Source organism: Buteo buteo, chromosome 3 (assembly GCF_964188355.1).
Source record: "Buteo buteo chromosome 3, bButBut1.hap1.1, whole genome shotgun sequence".
In the NCBI taxonomy this organism is placed as follows: domain Eukaryota; kingdom Metazoa; phylum Chordata; class Aves; order Accipitriformes; family Accipitridae; genus Buteo; species Buteo buteo.
In genome coordinates, this window is record NC_134173.1 from 50,795,380 (window position 1) to 50,813,277 (window position 17,898).

The window sequence follows — 17,898 nt, forward strand, 5'->3', positions numbered from 1 at the left end:
TTTCTTGTTATCTCAACATAATCCCCTGTAGATTAACATGGTTTAATGTTCACAGGCTGCTCAGGCCTTTTCTGAACTCCATTGACAGTGCTGAATTTGAAATGAGGAATCTTGGTCTTTCTAGTAAACCTCACAGCAGTCAACAAGATGAAAGGTGTTGGTGTGTGCGGTGGACCCAGCATGGAGCCCCTCAGCTGCTGCCCTCAGGGAGTGACCTGTGGATGTGCTCAGCACAATCTCACCCAAATCAGGCCGTGTGTTACCCACCCCATTTGAAATCCCAATGAGCAGACTGTTGTGCCATTGCTTTTCACGCATTTCTTAAACAACCCCTTTCCCCAAAAAACATGTGCCAAGAACTGGCAAAACTGCTGGAGAGAAGCCATGCTAAAGGCAAAAAAAAAAAGTTATTTAGTGTCCTTCAAATAGCATTGAGTAAATAAATAATTTGCAAAAAAACCCCACCCCACCCCAGTGAAGCATATAAACCGAACGGAGCGCAATGTGTCCCTCGCCGCTGGGCCGCGAGGCCGCGGGGCGGTGGTAGTGGCCGGGCGAGGAGCCCCTGGGGCAGCCGGCGGGGCCACAACTTCGCGCTGCTGCCACCCCTTCGCCACCGGCAGCGGCCCCCTGCCCGCCTGGGGCCGGCGGGCAGGCCCGGCGGCCGGACCGCCTCCCGCCGGGGGCGGGCGCCGGCCCCGGCCCCGGAGCAGGCGCACAGCCGGCGGCAGGGAACCATGGCGGCCGTGGCGCGGGGGGGGCGGTGCGGCGTCCGTGGCGGTGTCGCGGTCTGCTTCTCTGGCAGCGGGCGGGTAAGGCGCTCCTGCTCTGGTGGGGCCGAGGGTAGTCGGCCGGCGCTTACGGGTGTGCTCCGCGGCCCGCTCCCCCGGGGCTGTCCGGGCGCGCTTGTCCCCTCAGAGGGCACGGCGGCCACCTGCGAGCGGTGCTGCCCGGCGGGCCGACGCCGCCCGGCCGCCTCACGGGCTACCGCCCCCCCCGCCCCGCGATCGAAGCGGTGTCGAGGGGCGGCCCGGGCTTGAGTGGGGCTCCGGCTGCTGCGGTTTGGGGAAACGGCCAAAACATCTGCCGAGGGTGGGGACGGCCCCCGGTTCTCCTCGGTTCCCGGCGCAACCCGCGCTGTCCCTGTCCGCCACGGAGCCCTGGCAGAGGTGCGGCCTGTGCTCCCCGGGACAGAGCCCCCTGCCCCGCCGCGGGGCGGTTGCCGTTTCTCTCCCGTTTCGGTAGGGGCTGTGGAGGCCTCGTTACCGCCCTTTGATCCTGACAGCAAAGTTAGGCAGTGCCGTTTGGGCGAAGTGGTTTGAATGTTGCCGTCTGTCCAAGCAGTGCCACGGCTGATTTGTGTGGGTGTTGCAGGAGGCCGTTTCTAGTGAGTTCTGCCCAGGCACAGTGCTTCTTACTGGCGAGTGCTTGTGTACTTCCGAGAGGACCTTCGGCAGTAATTTCAGGATTCACTTCCACCCCCTGGGTGAGGGTGGTTTTGGGGGTTGTTCGTGCTTGGGGGGAGGGGGGGTTAAAGCTGTTTCCTGGCTTCTTTGTATGTCTGTTTACACCTGAGGTTTAACTTAAAACCTTGACCTTAAATAGTGGAATGATTAAATTGAGTGGATCCTGTCACAGGAGCTGTGTGTGCAAGCTAGTAATGAGATGATAGCAGTCTCATGAAAAGATTGCTGAGTTATACCAACTTTACTGGCTGCTTGATACCGCTACGGTACTTCATTACTCTTGGTGCAGCCTTACTGCCTGCCCCTGCTGTGGCCTCATCTTCCTCCCCCAAGCAGGGGGAAAGCTGCTTGCACGGTTTCTGTAGTGGTGAGCAAGAGGAGTGGGCTGTGTCTGTCACTAACAGAGCACCTGATCAGGGAGACTCAGTACTGCGTAGGGATTATCCCCGGTTGCCTTCTTGTACTGGACGAAGAGGGAGCCCAAATGCCGTCTTGGTTTGCATGAGCTGAAGTTCTCCAGGGGGAGGAGCCCTTCTCTCTCCCTGCATACCTGAAGAGAGAGGAGATGAGTAGAGGACTACTAAGAAAGACCCAAAAGAGAATCTTCACACTCCCCTTTCCTGGAGGTTTAATAGTATTCTGGTACTCCGTGAAAATACGCAAAATTTATTTTTGCTGGGAGAATTTAAAAAAAAAATAAATCAGTATTTTACAGACATTCGGTGGCAAATCTGATCTGTAGGATTTTGTTATTTTAGAAAAATGTTGTGACGTTCTTTGGATTTTCCATTTGGTCTGCTTGTGTTCCTTAGAACCACCACCTTTTGTTTATTTTTTTCTTTGTGAGAAGCTGTGGTGTCCAAGTTCCAGAAAGAATCCCTAAAGTACACATTTAATATAAACGCTGTGGGACTTGCTGCACTGCTTTACTTTTGTGATAATTTTAGCTTTAGTTTGAGCTTTACTTTCTTAATTTTGTTCTACATAATGCTCACAACTCTTCTTCACTCTTAGCTTTTGTTTCATCATTTCTTTGGAACATCAGCTCCATTAAATGGGCAGTGTAATTCCATGATTATTCTCTGTTTTCACTTGTTACTCATATGCAAATGTATTATCACACAGAAGGATTCATGTGCACACTTTCTCAGGCCAGCTTTAAGCTCTGCGAAACCCCCATCCCTGTGCATTGTAGCTGCGGCATGTACAGATTATGCATAAAGTACAGTACATATATGAATCTGAAACCCAAATCCTGCTGGGAATCTGTAATTAGTTGGTAATGGTTTTCTACACACTTTAGTAAAAGTGACAGACGTAAGAATAACTAACTTTCAAAATAACAAAAATCATGATTAAAATATTCTTTCAATAGTTCTTTAGTTGCAGTAGAAGGTCTAAAAATAGCTCAGGTGCTTTTCTAGTCTATTATTAGCATTTATATGAAGGTCCATGTGTTTTAGTATAATACAATGTAATTGTTCTTACATTCAGTTTATAATAAGGTAGTTATGGTTGTTACCTCCGCTGTCATCAGAAAATCTAATCTTGTGTAACAGTCCTGTATACAGAAATGAGAAAAAACTAACTTTCCTTTTTTTTTTTCCCCCCCAGTTTTTCAGCCGTGGGCCAAATGTGCTGCATCAAGACAGCAGTGCACCCCAAGCTGCATTCTTTTCACCTCTTCAGAAAGTGATGTTGCCACCAAATACCTTTCAAGGGAAAGTGGCCTTTATAACTGGTGGAGGTACTGGGATTGGCAAAGGGATGACAACAGCTTTGTCCAGTTTAGGAGCCCAGTGTGTTATAGCAAGCCGGTAAATATTAATGGATGTTTTAGGGCTTTCATTTAGTACTGAGTGCTGAACAGATCTGCTTTCTTCTTCATAATGGATCTTGTTTTCTTCTTCATAAAATGGGTAAATTTATTCTATTTACTCTGTTTCAGTACACTTTTAAATTATGTCATATTGCAAATACCAGAAACTTGCAGAGCCATCTACAAGTGTCTAATGGTGTAACCAGCAGTAGGAAGAAATAAACTAAACGCATTTCCGTGAAATGTGGCAGGAAAATAAACCTAGACTATTAGACATAAATTCAAACAAAGCCTAATAGAGAACACAAAATTGAAGTGGCCATTGTTGAACATTTTGAATGTATTATTGCAGGTGTTCTTGATACAGATTTGAATTGAAGTAAAGAATTAAAAGCCATTCTTTCTAATTCTTGTGACTTTAAAAACAGCCCTGATTTTCTCTTAATGAAGATGATCTTTATACATTTCTCTTAAGTAGCACTACAGTAAAGACTAGAAAAACAAACTCATTTTTAATCAAAATAAACAACAAAAGTGTTGTGACAGTTGTCCAAATGGTGGTTTATATATTCAGTTTTAAATCTGAATATGCGTGTTCCTTCTAAAATACTAGTAGAGTAGTAGCTGAAACTAAGTTTGTTATTATCATGTACTCAGAATGAAAATATTTTTTCTAGCTTACCATGTTTAGCTTAAGATAGTCTTTTATTGTAGTCACCTCGAGTTGCTTTCAAGTAGCAGTAACCGGAAATTACTTAGATTTAAATAGTTTTCTTTCAGAAAGTTAGTGACTAAATATAGTTTCTATCTTAAAGCTCAATTTTCATGAAAATCGGCAACACGCATGCGCGCGCACACATATTAAATGGTATTTTAAGGTTTAGCTCATATTTGCTAAGAAAAAAATCACCAGATTTTATTAATCTGAATTGTAATTGCATTTAATTGAAATTTAGTGACATTGTATACTTATTTCTAGGAAGCTTGATGTTTTGAAAGGAACAGCAGAAGAAATTTCTTCTAAAACAGGGAATAAGGTAAATTTTTACAGAATTGTGAATATGTTAGTTATTATGCTTTAAATGATTATAGGATTTTTATGCATTTATGTGCTTCTGTGGTCTTGTTTAATTTATAAGTGATATGGGTTTGAAGTCTTACAGCTGCCTTTCTGTTATTATATAGGTTCATGCCATCCAGTGTGATGTGAGAGATCCAGTTTCAGTTAAGAATGCTGTTGCTGAAATAATCAAAGTGGCAGGACATCCTGATGTAAGTGTTCTAGTGAAAGGAAAGAACTTTAGTCTTCATTACTGAAAATACTCTGTATAGTAGGCATGAAGAAAATGACTGATAGAAAGTTAATGGAATCTAAAGAGACACTAGACAAAACGTGGCTGTACTTCAAGATAAAGCTAACATTCACAGTTAGACTGGTTACTGTCTTCCTGTGGTTCTTAAAATGCTTAGTGGCCAAGTAGACAAAACGTTGTTGTCCTTACTCTAAGGACTAACAGTTTCTTTGTAAACAGTAGGACAATTATGATGGGATTCTTTGAATTAAGTGAATGGAATATTGCTGTTAAATCCTCCTGAAAAGGTGACTTACTTGTGTTGGTACTGAATTACACCTGTTGCTTATTAACAGAATGTTTCACAAATTAGAAATGGAAGTAATCATAAACATCTTCTTTGGTTCTTGCTTAGCTTATTAAAATACACAAAGAAGGTTACAACTTGAAAACTAAATTCTCATAAAATCAAGAAAAAAATCTTCAGTCAAGCTAAGCATCTGTTTTTTAATAGTTTGGCACAAAATACAGAGCTCTCTACATCAGACTGTTGCTTTGAGAAGGGTGGTCTGGAGGAGTCTGAACAATGATAGGCACCAAACTCTGATTTGATCGTGAGAAACAATTCAGATTCTGTTAGCTGATAGAAAGTGTGATGAGAGTGTTAACATCTATGTAAAGGATAGTCAATGAGATTTAAACTGTTTACTGTAGATTTATAACTGTCATCTGTGTGATGTAGACACTTTGCATTCACCAATAGCTTCCTGTGGACATGGAAGAGTACCTGCTGAATTCTAAATGTGCTAAGAAGTGGAGAAACTATTTCTCATAGCTGTATGCTGTAACAGTGCTGTAAAATAAGACAGTTTACTGTCCTGATTTTGTAGACAAGATAATCTGGAAGTTATTTTGACTGCTAGTTACTGCAGTTTTTGGTCAAAGCACATCTGTCACCATGATCTCCAGGTTTTAAGTGCGTATAGAGAGGGAGGAGACTTCTTCCTATATATTATGTTTTTAGTACACCAGTAATTTTCTGAATAAATACTTCCCATGACTTGTTCTTTACAAGCATTTCCTTTCTCTTTAATTTCACATATTCTGTGTGTTTAAGAGAGACTGCAGAGTAAATTGAATATTCAGTTCTTTTTGTCTGGTTTTTGTCTAAGTGACAGACATGGCATGTAAGTTTATGAATACTGCAAGCCTGAGTGTCACTGCCACTGTGCATTTAAGGTGAGGTCTCAAAGATAGAAGTTAATGGCAGTATCATATTCTTTCTATCTTTGTTTTGTTCATTCTGTCCCCAAGACTGTTACACCCAATTAGAAAGCAGTCATTCTTTTGTCATATGGATTGTTTGGGCAGTCATATGTATCTACATACCTCAAAGACTGTATCATGCAGTCTTTACTTCACTAGTTTTATTATTGTGTCTTTGCTGTGTTTATTCAGTGATGCAGTTAACCTCGTCAGTATCTTGAGGTGTTTGGATTTTATTTTATTTTTTCTACAGACTGTAGGGAGGCCTTTAAATTGTATTTGCCATCTATATGTATAATTTATGGCTGTTGTATTGTATTTGGTTTATATTCATGCAATATGTACTGTGCTGTGTTTTGTTACTGAAAATTCTAATGTCTTAATTTAGCCCAGAACTTCTTCAGGACAAAGACTTGGGTTTATGTGCAAACCGCCATGAATCTAGGTACTATTCCATAAGTAATACACTGTTTTATTGCTTCAGTACATTATATTATTATTAAATACACAAGATCTGGCCACATAAGTTTTGGTTTAAAAACTGCTTATGTGATGCTTATTCCCCTTAAAAATATATATCTAACTGCTACCTTGAAGGGCTAAGCACAAGATATATCGAAAGTATCCTCTACCTAATTATTTTTAGTACAAAGGCAACAAGTGACAGATATACATCTATTTGAAAAACGTTTTGTACTAGTTGCTTGCAGTTCACTAAATCATAATATTCTGTTTGTCTTGACTGATTAGACTTCCTGTTATGCAACAGTCAGCTAATCCAGACTTTAGTCATCAGGTTACCTGAACTTCTTTTGCTTTTATTCCCATGCATCCATTACATTAAATATGATATGTTATCTTGACACTCGGTGGGGACAAATTTTTCTGTTACGATGCACCTCAGACACTATGGAAAATAGCAACTTAAGTCACCCTCTACGTTTAAAGTTCCTCGGTACTAAACTAATAACTACGGCAGTTTGGAAATACAGCTCATTTTCTGTTACTGATACATATCTATGCTGCAGATGTTAAAATTTCTGATGGATTATTTTCTCTCTCTCTCTCATCCCTCCTCCGGTACCTCGTTTGATGAGGATATTTTTACTTTTCTACCTGGAAACACTAAGAAGTTCCTTCTGAATTCTTTGCTTTTCTCTCAGGAAGAGTTGGTTTTAGTTAACTCTTAGGTTTTCCTTCATGTGTTTCAGGTTGTGATAAACAACGCAGCTGGAAACTTTATTTCCCCTTCTGAACGACTTTCTGCTAATGCATGGAAAACAATAACTGATATTGTGCTTAACGGTACAGCTTTTGTAACTCTGGAAATCGGAAAGGAGCTCATTAAAGTACAAAAAGGTATTTAAGATAAATGGTAACTAAGCATTGTGACATAGTGTTATAACTTCCTTGCCTTGCTATTATTATAGCCAGTTTTGAGAGTTTGAAAAGAAACACAATCTTTAACATTCTACATATTATCTAGAAAGAAACTTCATTTTCAGTAAAGCCATACTTAAATATCACACAGTAGAACTGGCTAGCAATTACTTCATTGTAGAATCTGCTCGTAAAATTGGACCCAGAGGCCAGGAGGTTGAATATAAAAATCTGATTGCAGAGTTTGTACTAGTAAATGGTTTTTAAAAATTAAAAAATAAGGCTTTGTTTAAAACATATGCTGTTATTTCTTTTGAGTCTTCTATATCTAAGTTGGTTTCATTGAGCAACTAAACATGTGGCATTTACTTAAATGAACAGCAAGTCAGGATATCGCTTTGAATTTTCCTCCTACACTTCAATAAATAAAATTCACAGCTGTGTTATATTACTAATTGCACTAGAGAATATTACCTTTGAGATAATTTGAAAAAGAATTTCAAAATTGAAATCAGTGTTAGGTTTTATTTTCTCCTGTATAATTCTTAGTTCTAGACTACCTAGAAGTTTAATCCAATATTTTAGCTTTACCTTAAAAATACAGTAGTTCTTTGATGTACTATTTAGCTAAAGATTTATTTAACCAGATTATTGCCTTTAAGGGAAAGATACTGTATGCCCTTCTGTGTTATATTATAGATATATACAAAGAACTGCTTTCATTTTACATTATCTTCTAGTTATGAATTGAAAAACATTGAGCTTATTTTTTTTATCAAAATTATATAATCTCAAATAGCGTTTAAAAGCAGTGAGGTATATTATGGTTTTCCATGTGCCCTCACTTCTGAATCATGTTTTCTAGGTACAGCCACTGTGTTGAAATAATCCTTTTGTGCACTGTATTTCTCTAACTCCTGAATTAGTTGAATTTCTTCAAAACTCCTCTCCAAAAAGTACTCAGTGGGTTTATACTATTTAGTGATAACAATATAAAGTTGTTTCACTAAGTCTGTAACAGTTTTGGTCAGTTGACAAGGTATTTCCCCCATCTATTTTAGCAGCACATGCAAAAATCCTTTCTGCCATTTTAGTGCTAATATTACCACATTAAAAACCCATCCCCAACTTTGACTTACTGTATTGGTATGACTTTATGGCCTGCCAAATGCATGCAGTGTCTCCCTATAGTAATGTGAAATACAGCTTTAAAAATGCCTTTGTCTCTGCTGCTGTTGAATGAAAAACTACTTTCCTTGTTCCACCCTCAAATTTGGCAAAATCCAGAAGTCATTCACCTTCATGTTGTCTCTCTTCCTCTCACTTCTAAGCTTACAAAACGTGAATTTCTTTTGCTATTACTTGCATGCCTTCTTTCTAGGGGATTGCATCTGTGAGTAAGACTTTTTATTTAAGGCTTTCTTTAAGACATATTTTTGCAAGTAAATCAAGTGTACCTGTTTGTCCTGTCATTCTCCACCTTCATTTTCTTTTTACTTGCTTGGTTTTTTTAAGTTTGAGCAGAGACCTTAGTTTCTTAAGTGATGGAGATGCTACCCAATGCAAATATTTTAGAACAGTCTGTGAGGATGCTATACATCTGACAGTTCCTAGAACACTGGCACATCCTTTAGGTCTGCGGTATGATCTGCGTTAAACCTAATTTAGTAAACAATAAAAGTGCTCTGCTTTCAGACTCTTAGGTTTGTACTGGTATTTAAAAGGGATTTGTAATCTGCTAGTGCGTTATTTATGCACTGAAGTTTTACAAAATGAGAGGATTTAATTGGTTAGGTATTGTTCATTTTATGATTATAGGCTTTAAAAATAAAAATTGTGCATGAACTGAAGTGTACTTTAAACTTCAGAGCTGTAAAGTTATCAGTCATTCTTGCTTCTGTGTTAGGTTCACCCAACTCACCTCTATTTAACCTGTATTTTAAAAATTCTGTGGTTTAATTCTGCAAAATGTATAATTAACAATCAACTCTAGATAACTTCAAAGTTGTTCTGTGGATTTTTTGCCTGTGTTGTGATTTCTTTTAAAAAGTCTCTCGCTGTAGACTATTTTTGTAAACAGGGTCCCTGGTTTCTGGATATCTGCTGGCATTTCTGTCAGTGCTTGTTTATGGTTCCCTTTAGTTTCTCTTATGTAACATTACTGTAATTTTTTAATTGAGTCTCTACTTCATCGTCACATACGTTCTATAAGTAACATATTGTTTTAGAAATATCCCTTGGGTAGCTATTCTAATTAAATTATTTTTAAAATGCAGTAAGTAGAACAGTTATTTTAGATACTGTGGCGTAAGTAGTGAGCTGTTGTCCCTTGTCCTCCATTTCCAAGTTAGAGTAAGTTCATGCTAGTTATTGATCAGACAATTAGAATTTGCAGGCTTCTATAAAAAAAAAATAATTAAATAAACAGTTGCCGTTTCCATTATTTTCCATAACATTTTTGCTAAATCTGTCATAAAATTTAACATATAAAAGAAAGCACTCTTTTTATAATACAGTTTGTTGTGATACTAATGGGAGAAAGTTATGCAGGTTAACTTTGTCGTAAGCTCTACTGTAGAAAAAGCTTCTGAAAACTTCTTAAAAAAACCTCCTCTTTTTTTCTGCATAAACTTTAACTCAAGGCCTAAACTGTGTCATTTTAAGATTATGCCAAACCTAATTGTTCATGCTGATTTTTCTATTTTATGGGTTTTTTTTTCAGCCAGGAATTGAGGAAATTAGGGCAAATTACCTGGTTAGTGACCACTAGGCTAGTGCACCTTCTAAAAAGACACTGTAAGATCTTAGGCCTTCATTCCACTTAGACTGATTTGCACACGTAATTCATTATCAGTAGAAGTCTGAGAGTTTAGACCTTTGGGGCCTAATCAATAGCTATTTACACTTACATGGAATAACTCTTAACATTCATGGAAAAGAGGGAACTGAAATAAAAGGCTCGAAAGCAAGGTTTCCAAGACTAGATTTTTAAAGTATCTTTTTACAACCCAGGGTGAAATGGCATCCCTAACACTTGAGCTGCAAACTTCTGTACCACTGAGGTTGCTTTTACCTTAAGTTCAGAGTTTGATCTTCATGCATTTTTTGTTTGTTTGGTGTGTGTGGGGGTTTTAATGTTTTTGCAACTTCCAGGAGCAGCATTCCTGGCTATTACGACAATTTATGCAGAGAGTGGTTCAGGATTTGTGTTGCCAAGCGCCTCTGCCAAAGCTGGTGTAGAAGCAATGAGCAAGTGAGTAATGTAGCAAAATGTGTGTTCAGCTTTTCACATCTTTGAGGTAGGTTAATTGGTCTATAAAAATGGAGCTAGTTGGAATAGTCTTCCTGTTTCACTGTATCATAAAAGAACCTCCCAGCCTCCAGTATCCTAGCAAGAAAATAGTATTCTGTCACCTTCTTACAGAAGGAAGTATTGACTGCTATTATTATGATGATTTTTATCACGAGGATGAGTAGATGATTTTTATCACAAGAATGAGATAAGGGTAAGTAGAACTACTTTTGGCAATAGCAAGTTCTAAAATTTCAGTTAGAGAGTTTCGATAATCAGATTCTCTTGCATTCTTATAGGCAAGCCAGCACTTAAAGACAGTTATTAGGGCAACTGTTGGAGGTCTATAGTGCCTTCCACTTTCTTTTGTTTCAGGAAAAGATGTGCTTGTATTTGGATGGAGTATACTGTTGCTTCACCTATCTAGTTTCATAAAGAAATGTTTCCTGTCACTATTTTAAATTAAGGTCTGGAGTTGTACTTAATTCAGAACAGTATCACGTGACATATCCATGTTACTCGGCAAACAAAAGGATTTCTATCATTATTAACTATAGGGCAATCCTTCATTGCAAATAGATCCTCCTCTGCACTTCAGCAGAAGGAATTTAGGCAGCGTTTTAGTAACTAGAATTCTTTATCCAGCAAAAAATGAGGGAATGAGTGATGGTCTTGTTTTCTTTTCTGTAAAGCTGTAACTGAAGTGTGTACTTTTCAGAGACTTTGACCCAGCTAATTCATTCACTGTAGTAGATGATCTACCTAAAGTACTGCTTATGCAGAGAAAATGTTGCCATAAAGGAAAATTATTCTACTGGTCTGATTTTAGAATGTAACCTCTGCTTAGTGTTATTTCAACACATCTAATGTGACAGCTACGTTGAAAATGTTAGGAATGTATACTTGTGGGATAATCTAAATTACCAGAGAAAGGTGGTAGCCTAACAGTTGTTTGTCAAGGAGTTTAGGTGCCAAAATCATCTGTATGATCTGTGAGGGAGAAAGAATTGCTTCTTAATGTTGCTTTATCTATGATGCATCTATTAAATCAGTATTCCTCTGTTTATGAGTGTGATTTTTTTTCTTCTCTGAAATGTTTTTATTAAGAACAAAAAAAAACCCCTTAAGTAGAAATGTCTGTTTCAGGAAAATCCTGGTATTTATATGTTTGATTCAGTTTTGAATACTTTTTTTTGCTGAATAACATTGTGTTTAAAATACTGATGCGTTCTGTTAATGAATTTTAGGTCTCTTGCGGCTGAATGGGGTAAATATGGCATGAGATTCAATGTGATTCAACCAGGTCCAATAAAAACAAAGGTACATAGCATGAAGTGAAACACAGCCTTGAATATGCTTTATAGTACAGACCTAACTTTAAGATAGTCTAACCTCTTCTATGACTGTTGAATTCAAGTATGATTTCCTTGGTAGTCAAGACTGTGCTGGAATATTGAACACACTACCTCTCAATTCTTTTGTAAAATAGAATTTCTTGAACTTCTGAAACATGCTACTGTTCCTTCTACTACACTAATATAAATGAAGCCTTTTTTTTAGTGTTTTAAAGAAATGATACATCAAAATATTTAATGTTGCTTCTTACCAACTGTACATACCTAGTTTGTCAAGTGAAGTGAATTCTTAGACTTGTTGGAGTGTCTATTTCTGCCTGAACTCCTAATTCTTAAACAAAACAACTCATCAATTCCAAAATTTCAGAATCTCTTTTAGGTGTATGAGAAGAGAATTTCACTAGTTTTGTTGAAAATCACAAAACTAGAAAGAGAAAAATAAGTCAGCAAGGAAATATGATGCTTTGATATGAGTAAAAAGGACTGGAGGGTTTGAAGGAAGTAATCCAGACCAGCTGGAACAGGAAAAAAAAAAAAAGAAAGTAGTCCTGCAAGAGGGGAGAGGAGGATCCATTTCACATTGAATCCAAATATTACAATTATGAGCAGTAACAGCTAATAATGGTTTTACTACTGCCTGTAAAATGTTTCACAGTTGGTTTTGCTGTTTTTTTGGGGGTAGGTGTACAGGGTTGCTGGTTCTTTTTTTTCTTTTTTTTTCTTTTTTTCCTCTTGTCAGTATTAGATGCTACATTGGACAACTCAGTTTTCCCTTCTTTGACTGTAAAGAAGGGTAAGTGCAGTATCAGCAGGGTTGTAAGAATGTTGAAACAACATGACAGATCAGACCACAAGTCCTCCAGGCCTTGTATCTGGTGAATTTTTAGGCAAGAGTAGAAGAAAAATATTTCATGACACTTCTTCTTTGTCTCCAGCCTTTGGCAGTCTATGGCGCAGGGAGTTTGATACAGTTGGTATCTCTTCATATTGTAGTCATCTTGATGGATTTTCTTCTTCCATTAGTTTGTCATGCTCCTTCTGAATCTGTATAAACTTTTGGCATCCACTATATCATGTGGCAAGATCACTTTGATTTATAGATTCTTATAATTTTTGGCAAGTTAACTGCTTTAAATGTCAATACTGCTACCTCCCCTTAATGTTTCTGATTTAACCTAATAGTGTATATCCCACTTGAGATACTGTGTGTTCTTAAGAAAGTACTACATTTGTCATACTGGTTCCAAGTTAAAATTTCCCTGAAAGCATAAAAAGGCAGATAGGCTTTACTTAAAACAGCATATTGCAGAATCGAGGCTTTCTGTCTTATGGGCTACATCCACGTCTTTAAGAAACACTGTTGTAAGTCATGATAGGAAAAGAAAAAAGTGTACAAGTGCAATACCGTTAAGCTTATAAACTGGCATTTAAAAACATGGCAATAGAAGACTAAAATGGCATGAGTACAGCCGTGATTACATAAATTACAGTGTGCTTTAACTCTTGTAACTGAAGTAACTTAACATAAATGTTACTAACACATTTCTGATTTTGCCTGAGGAGGTTGTTTCCTTGTGGAGGAGCCAGGAAGAGCAAAAAACCTCTTCTATTTCCCATGCCATTCTAAGCTATTCAAATACTAGAACTTCCAGTGACTTAGTTTAGTTCTAGCCATTGATGCAATTTAACTGAACTTGATATTTTTTTTTCTTTCCAGTTTTACTTACTCTGTATCACGTATAATTTATTTCTGTCACTTTCCTGCTCCTCTTCTCCCCTCCTTCCTCTCCCCTGTCCATGCAGCAATTTTGAGTCTTGCTTATTTCCTCAAATGTTTATCAAGGGTGTTTGGGAAACAAAGATTTTGTAGATAGATGGTGGGTGACTGTCCCAAACATGTTAAATTCCAGCTTATATTCCTCAGTGGATGCCTATCAGTGCAACAGGGATAAATTGGTTTTTTGTTTCCCACTTTCTTCTTTTTCATCCTACTGACAAACAGGGTGTAGACTGTTTATTCACAAATGTTAACTTCCATATTGTTTATGTGGAGTCAAATCTGTTGGATTTCAATTTCTGATGTAGTTATAACATTTTATTTTTTTTTTTAAATGTTTCTCTTAATTCTCAGGGTGCTTTTAGCCGTCTTGACCCAACAGGCTCATTTGAGAAGAACATGATTGAGAGGATTCCCTGTGGTCGTCTGGGAACTGTAGAAGAAATTGCAAATCTTGCTGCCTATTTCTGCAGTGACTATGCAAGCTGGGTTAATGGAGCAGTGAGTTTTGGTTGATCTTGCTTATACAATTAAACTGATGATGTTCTGAGTTTTGCTGATACTTTTTAAAGCCTGGGTTTCGGAAATGAAACAAAACCAGTTACTTTGAAATTCTGTACCAGGATTATTAACCTGCTAATTGTAATGCATAGTAGTTAGTACCTTTAAAAAGAACTTCTAAAAGTGATTGAATTACATTATTTTAAGCATGGGTTTTTCTGATCCAAATCAATAAAAATTACTTTCACAATTCATAAGAAAGGAATGCTATAGAAAACTTACTGTTATTAAATACACTGTTTATGCTTTTTCTAGGTTATTAGAATGGATGGTGGAGAATATGTTTCTATGGCAGGAGAATTCAATGATTTGAAGAAGGTATTCAATTCCTTGCTTGCTATTTTACATTCAGACAAATACTTAGATGTGTAACTATTATGTGGAATTCCAATAAAATGCTCTTTTCTTTTATTAGGTTACCAAAGAGGAGTGGGATGTGATGGAAGCAATGATAAGAAAAACAAAAGGCTCTTGAAGTACCTAACTGTATGGTGGAGTTCTTTGGAAATGAACCATGACTTTTTCATTAATATTTAGAAATAACCAATTGAGAAATAGCCTTCAAAGTATTTTGTATACTAGTTTCAATAAGACATTTTGAAATTGTCATGTTTTGAATATAGCACGTATATTTTTCCCAGTCTACAATCTAATCTGTTGACACTAGTGAACAATGGTTGTTCACTGAAATTTTAATTGTTTTTTAGATTATGTCTTATATAGCCATGCTGTGGTCTACAATTAGCTGCTTTTTTTTTTTTATACTATTTTGGAGGGGTGGTTTGTTCCTCAGATATATGCAAGTGTCTCTTAATATTGTAATTCAAATAGCATTTCAGGACTACCATAACTGAATATGATTGCTAATCTGAGGAAAAACTAAGAAATTAAGTCCTAATCTTCACACTTCAGTAATAAGTCCTAAACTTGCAAATAACAGAGTTTCAGGTTATCAGCAGGACTACATACATGGAGATAGGATGTAACTCCTGTGGTTACGTACAAAATCTTGCAATGCATAACCATATTAGTCTCATCTTCTGCTGACATTTCCAGTCTGTTAATTATCTTATCCTGAACTTCAAAAATGGCATTTAAGGACTAGCAGTGCCTTTCTAAGGAGCTTACTCTCTGTCATAATTAAGTTAATGTTCTTGAAAATGAGAAAACAAAAAATCATTTGCTATTAACATGTGTGTGACTAGGGAAGTCTCTCCATAAAGAATGGTTTACTTAAGACTAGTAAAGGACATCAGTAAATTGGGACTGAAAACATTGAAACCTCATTGTTTCATTTGCATTCACAGACTGGTACTAAAGAAGCTTTAAGATGTCATTACTTCTGAATCTAGTCAGTTTATCCATCCCAAGTAAGCAGGTGTTTAAAAAAGTACCCAAACCAACCAAACAAAACCAAGCAAGCAATGTTTATTGCTGTCCCTCTTTTAGTATTAATACATTTTCCAGATTAGGGAGTTGCCAGTTGTTTGTCCATGATGGAATGGAATGGAATGGAATGATGGATGGAATTCTTCAAAGAAATTAACAGGCTCTGGCCTTTACAACCTGAAATCCATGCCTTTTTTTTTTTTTTTTTTTTTAAATTTAAACCAAGCTCCAGACTGTCCACACATACAAGCATGGACATAGCTGTATGTGCTTTGAAATTGATGCAGTGATTTGAGAGTCAGGAATACAGAAGCAATTCAAGGATGTCTTCCTTCAAGTGCTGGCATTGCTTTACCTACACTTCAGGCCATGCTTACATATGCCAGCATCTGACTGTTGAAATCATTTGATTGCCTTAATACGAAGCTGAAGCAAGCTAGTATATGTTCTGCTGAAAGGGTGGATTATATTAGTGCAGGCTTCCATGTGCCACCTTTCCCTTGAGAGTGGTGGTCCTGTGGGGGATTGAACAGCATCTGTGCCACTGACAATAAAACAAAGCAAATGTGTTTATCATAGCAGCCTTCAAGGTGTCTCTTGAACATAATGTAAAGTTTTTTTATAACATCTTGGGTTTTGGTAGGTCTACTGTCAAGATCAAGTTCTGACGTGATATCCATGTCTTTTCCCCCAAAAGTGATTTAATTGGGAAGTTAGGCTCATATATACTGTTCTTTGCTCACTGTTCTTTGCTTGTTGTCTTTTGCATATGCTTACATTTTCTCTTTGTGTGGGACACTGTTGCATATATGGCTTTGACACTTGAAAAAAAAGTTTCAGAAAAAAATTCAAAGGTATGTTTGTGAGCTGTGGTATGATCAAGTATTTCTCTGTGGTATTTAGTAGGGTATCCTCTGGAGGTGGGCTATCAATAAAAAATAAGTTCCCACTGCTCTTGCATCCATGGGTATGTACAACTTCTGCTATAGGAAAGTTTGTCATGCGGTTGAAGTATAGGACGGAAATAGAAGATAACCATGTTCAGTGTCCAACATTGTCACAGACTTTGTGACCTTAAGTTATTTCTTTTGCATCTGAACAGCAGTGCAGGTGTACTTTGCAGCATTCCCTCAGGAACTGGTCCTCTGAAGCAGGGAGACTGGCACATTCCTTTCAGCTCACAAAACATAGGTCCTGGGTGGGGCACAGGTGGCAAAGATCAAGAAAAGAGGCACAGTTCCAGTCTCAACATTAAGTTAGGATCAAGTCTATACTTGGCTTTGGGGGCTGGGAAGCACTGCTGGCTGCCACATACTCTTAATCCATCTCCCCTGCATGTAAAATAATAGTAACAATACTAAATTTTTTTTAATCTTGCATACTCTTTTTTTATATTCCTACGTATTATTTAATGTATTTTTTAGATAGTGGAAGCAGAGGCTTTTTTTTAGTGGAGGAAGGGTGAGATGGAAAAGGAAGGGCAGAGGAGAAAAGGGGGATAAGCCTAGCCCAGCTACAATTATTTTTTTCCAAATATTTCAGCAATCAGTACCGCGGTGCTTGGATGTAGTGCCTACTGATACAGTAAATGCCAGAAATCCATTTTGTGGCTTTAAACACACAGACCCACTATTCTTTGGCTTAACCACCATGATAATACTGCTTTGCCTGCATATGTCCTTTGTTTAGAAAGTAAACTTTTTGGAGCTCAGTTCAAAAACATTTCTCTTCCACAGCAAAAAGCAGTGAGCTCCTATGCAAAAGTGCTTAAAGAATTTCAAGTGCTTTTGTAGTTTAAAATGAATACTGCTTCTTGACATGAAATTAAAAAATGAAAAGATCTTTGTCTTTCCTTCATTGCTTTACTCATCAGAGAGATTCAGGCCAACTTTGCATCTAGGAGAAACTCAATTTAATTCATAGTGAACCTTTCAGGGACTGAAGTTCTTTTCTGAACCACCAGAGTTACTGGAACATGTCCTTTAAGGGTGGGGGTTTTTGCTTTGTTTGATAAGGTCAGAGTATTGAAGGGAGGCCTCTTAAAGCCTGTCTTGTAAATAGATAGTGGATATTTATTCAATAACAGAACATTTATCACTTACAGAAACAGGTATTGCTTCCGAAGTATCTTCTTCTACCTGATCACTGTCCATAGCTAAATTAATTATTAATTGTAAAGTGACAACAAAACATTTTTAAAACATACGTTATTCAGTGATAGAACCAGAAAGCACATTTGAAATTTTAATGAGCAACTATAATAAGAATAGTGTCTGTTTTATCTTACCTATACCAATGACA

The 17,898-nt window shown here is 37.6% G+C and overlaps 1 protein-coding gene across 1 annotated transcript; it reads left to right on the plus strand.

Annotated features, from left to right (window-relative positions):
• The first annotated feature begins 684 nt into the window (after window positions 1–684).
• On the plus strand, window positions 685–16,550 carry DECR1 (2,4-dienoyl-CoA reductase 1). The gene is made up of 10 exons (XM_075023570.1): window positions 685–812; window positions 3,081–3,283; window positions 4,265–4,322; window positions 4,471–4,557; window positions 7,055–7,202; window positions 10,377–10,476; window positions 11,763–11,835; window positions 14,002–14,148; window positions 14,464–14,526; window positions 14,624–16,550. Exons 1-10 carry the CDS (start codon window positions 738–740, stop codon window positions 14,681–14,683), a joined length of 1,014 nt encoding a protein of 337 aa, XP_074879671.1. The 5' UTR covers window positions 685–737; the 3' UTR covers window positions 14,684–16,550.
• Window positions 16,551–17,898: the final 1,348 nt, after the last annotated feature.

Excerpts from the sequence above, each read along its gene's own strand:
- DECR1 (XM_075023570.1), top strand. The coding sequence starts at position 738 with ATGGCGGCCGTGGCGCGGGGGGGGCGGTGCGGCGTCCGTGGCGGTGTC. Across the intron at positions 4,323-4,470 it reads CTTCTAAAACAGGGAATAAG|GTTCATGCCATCCAGTGTGA; the intron begins GTAAATTTTTAC and ends GTTATTATATAG. Across the intron at positions 14,149-14,463 it reads CAAGCTGGGTTAATGGAGCA|GTTATTAGAATGGATGGTGG; the intron begins GTGAGTTTTGGT and ends TGCTTTTTCTAG.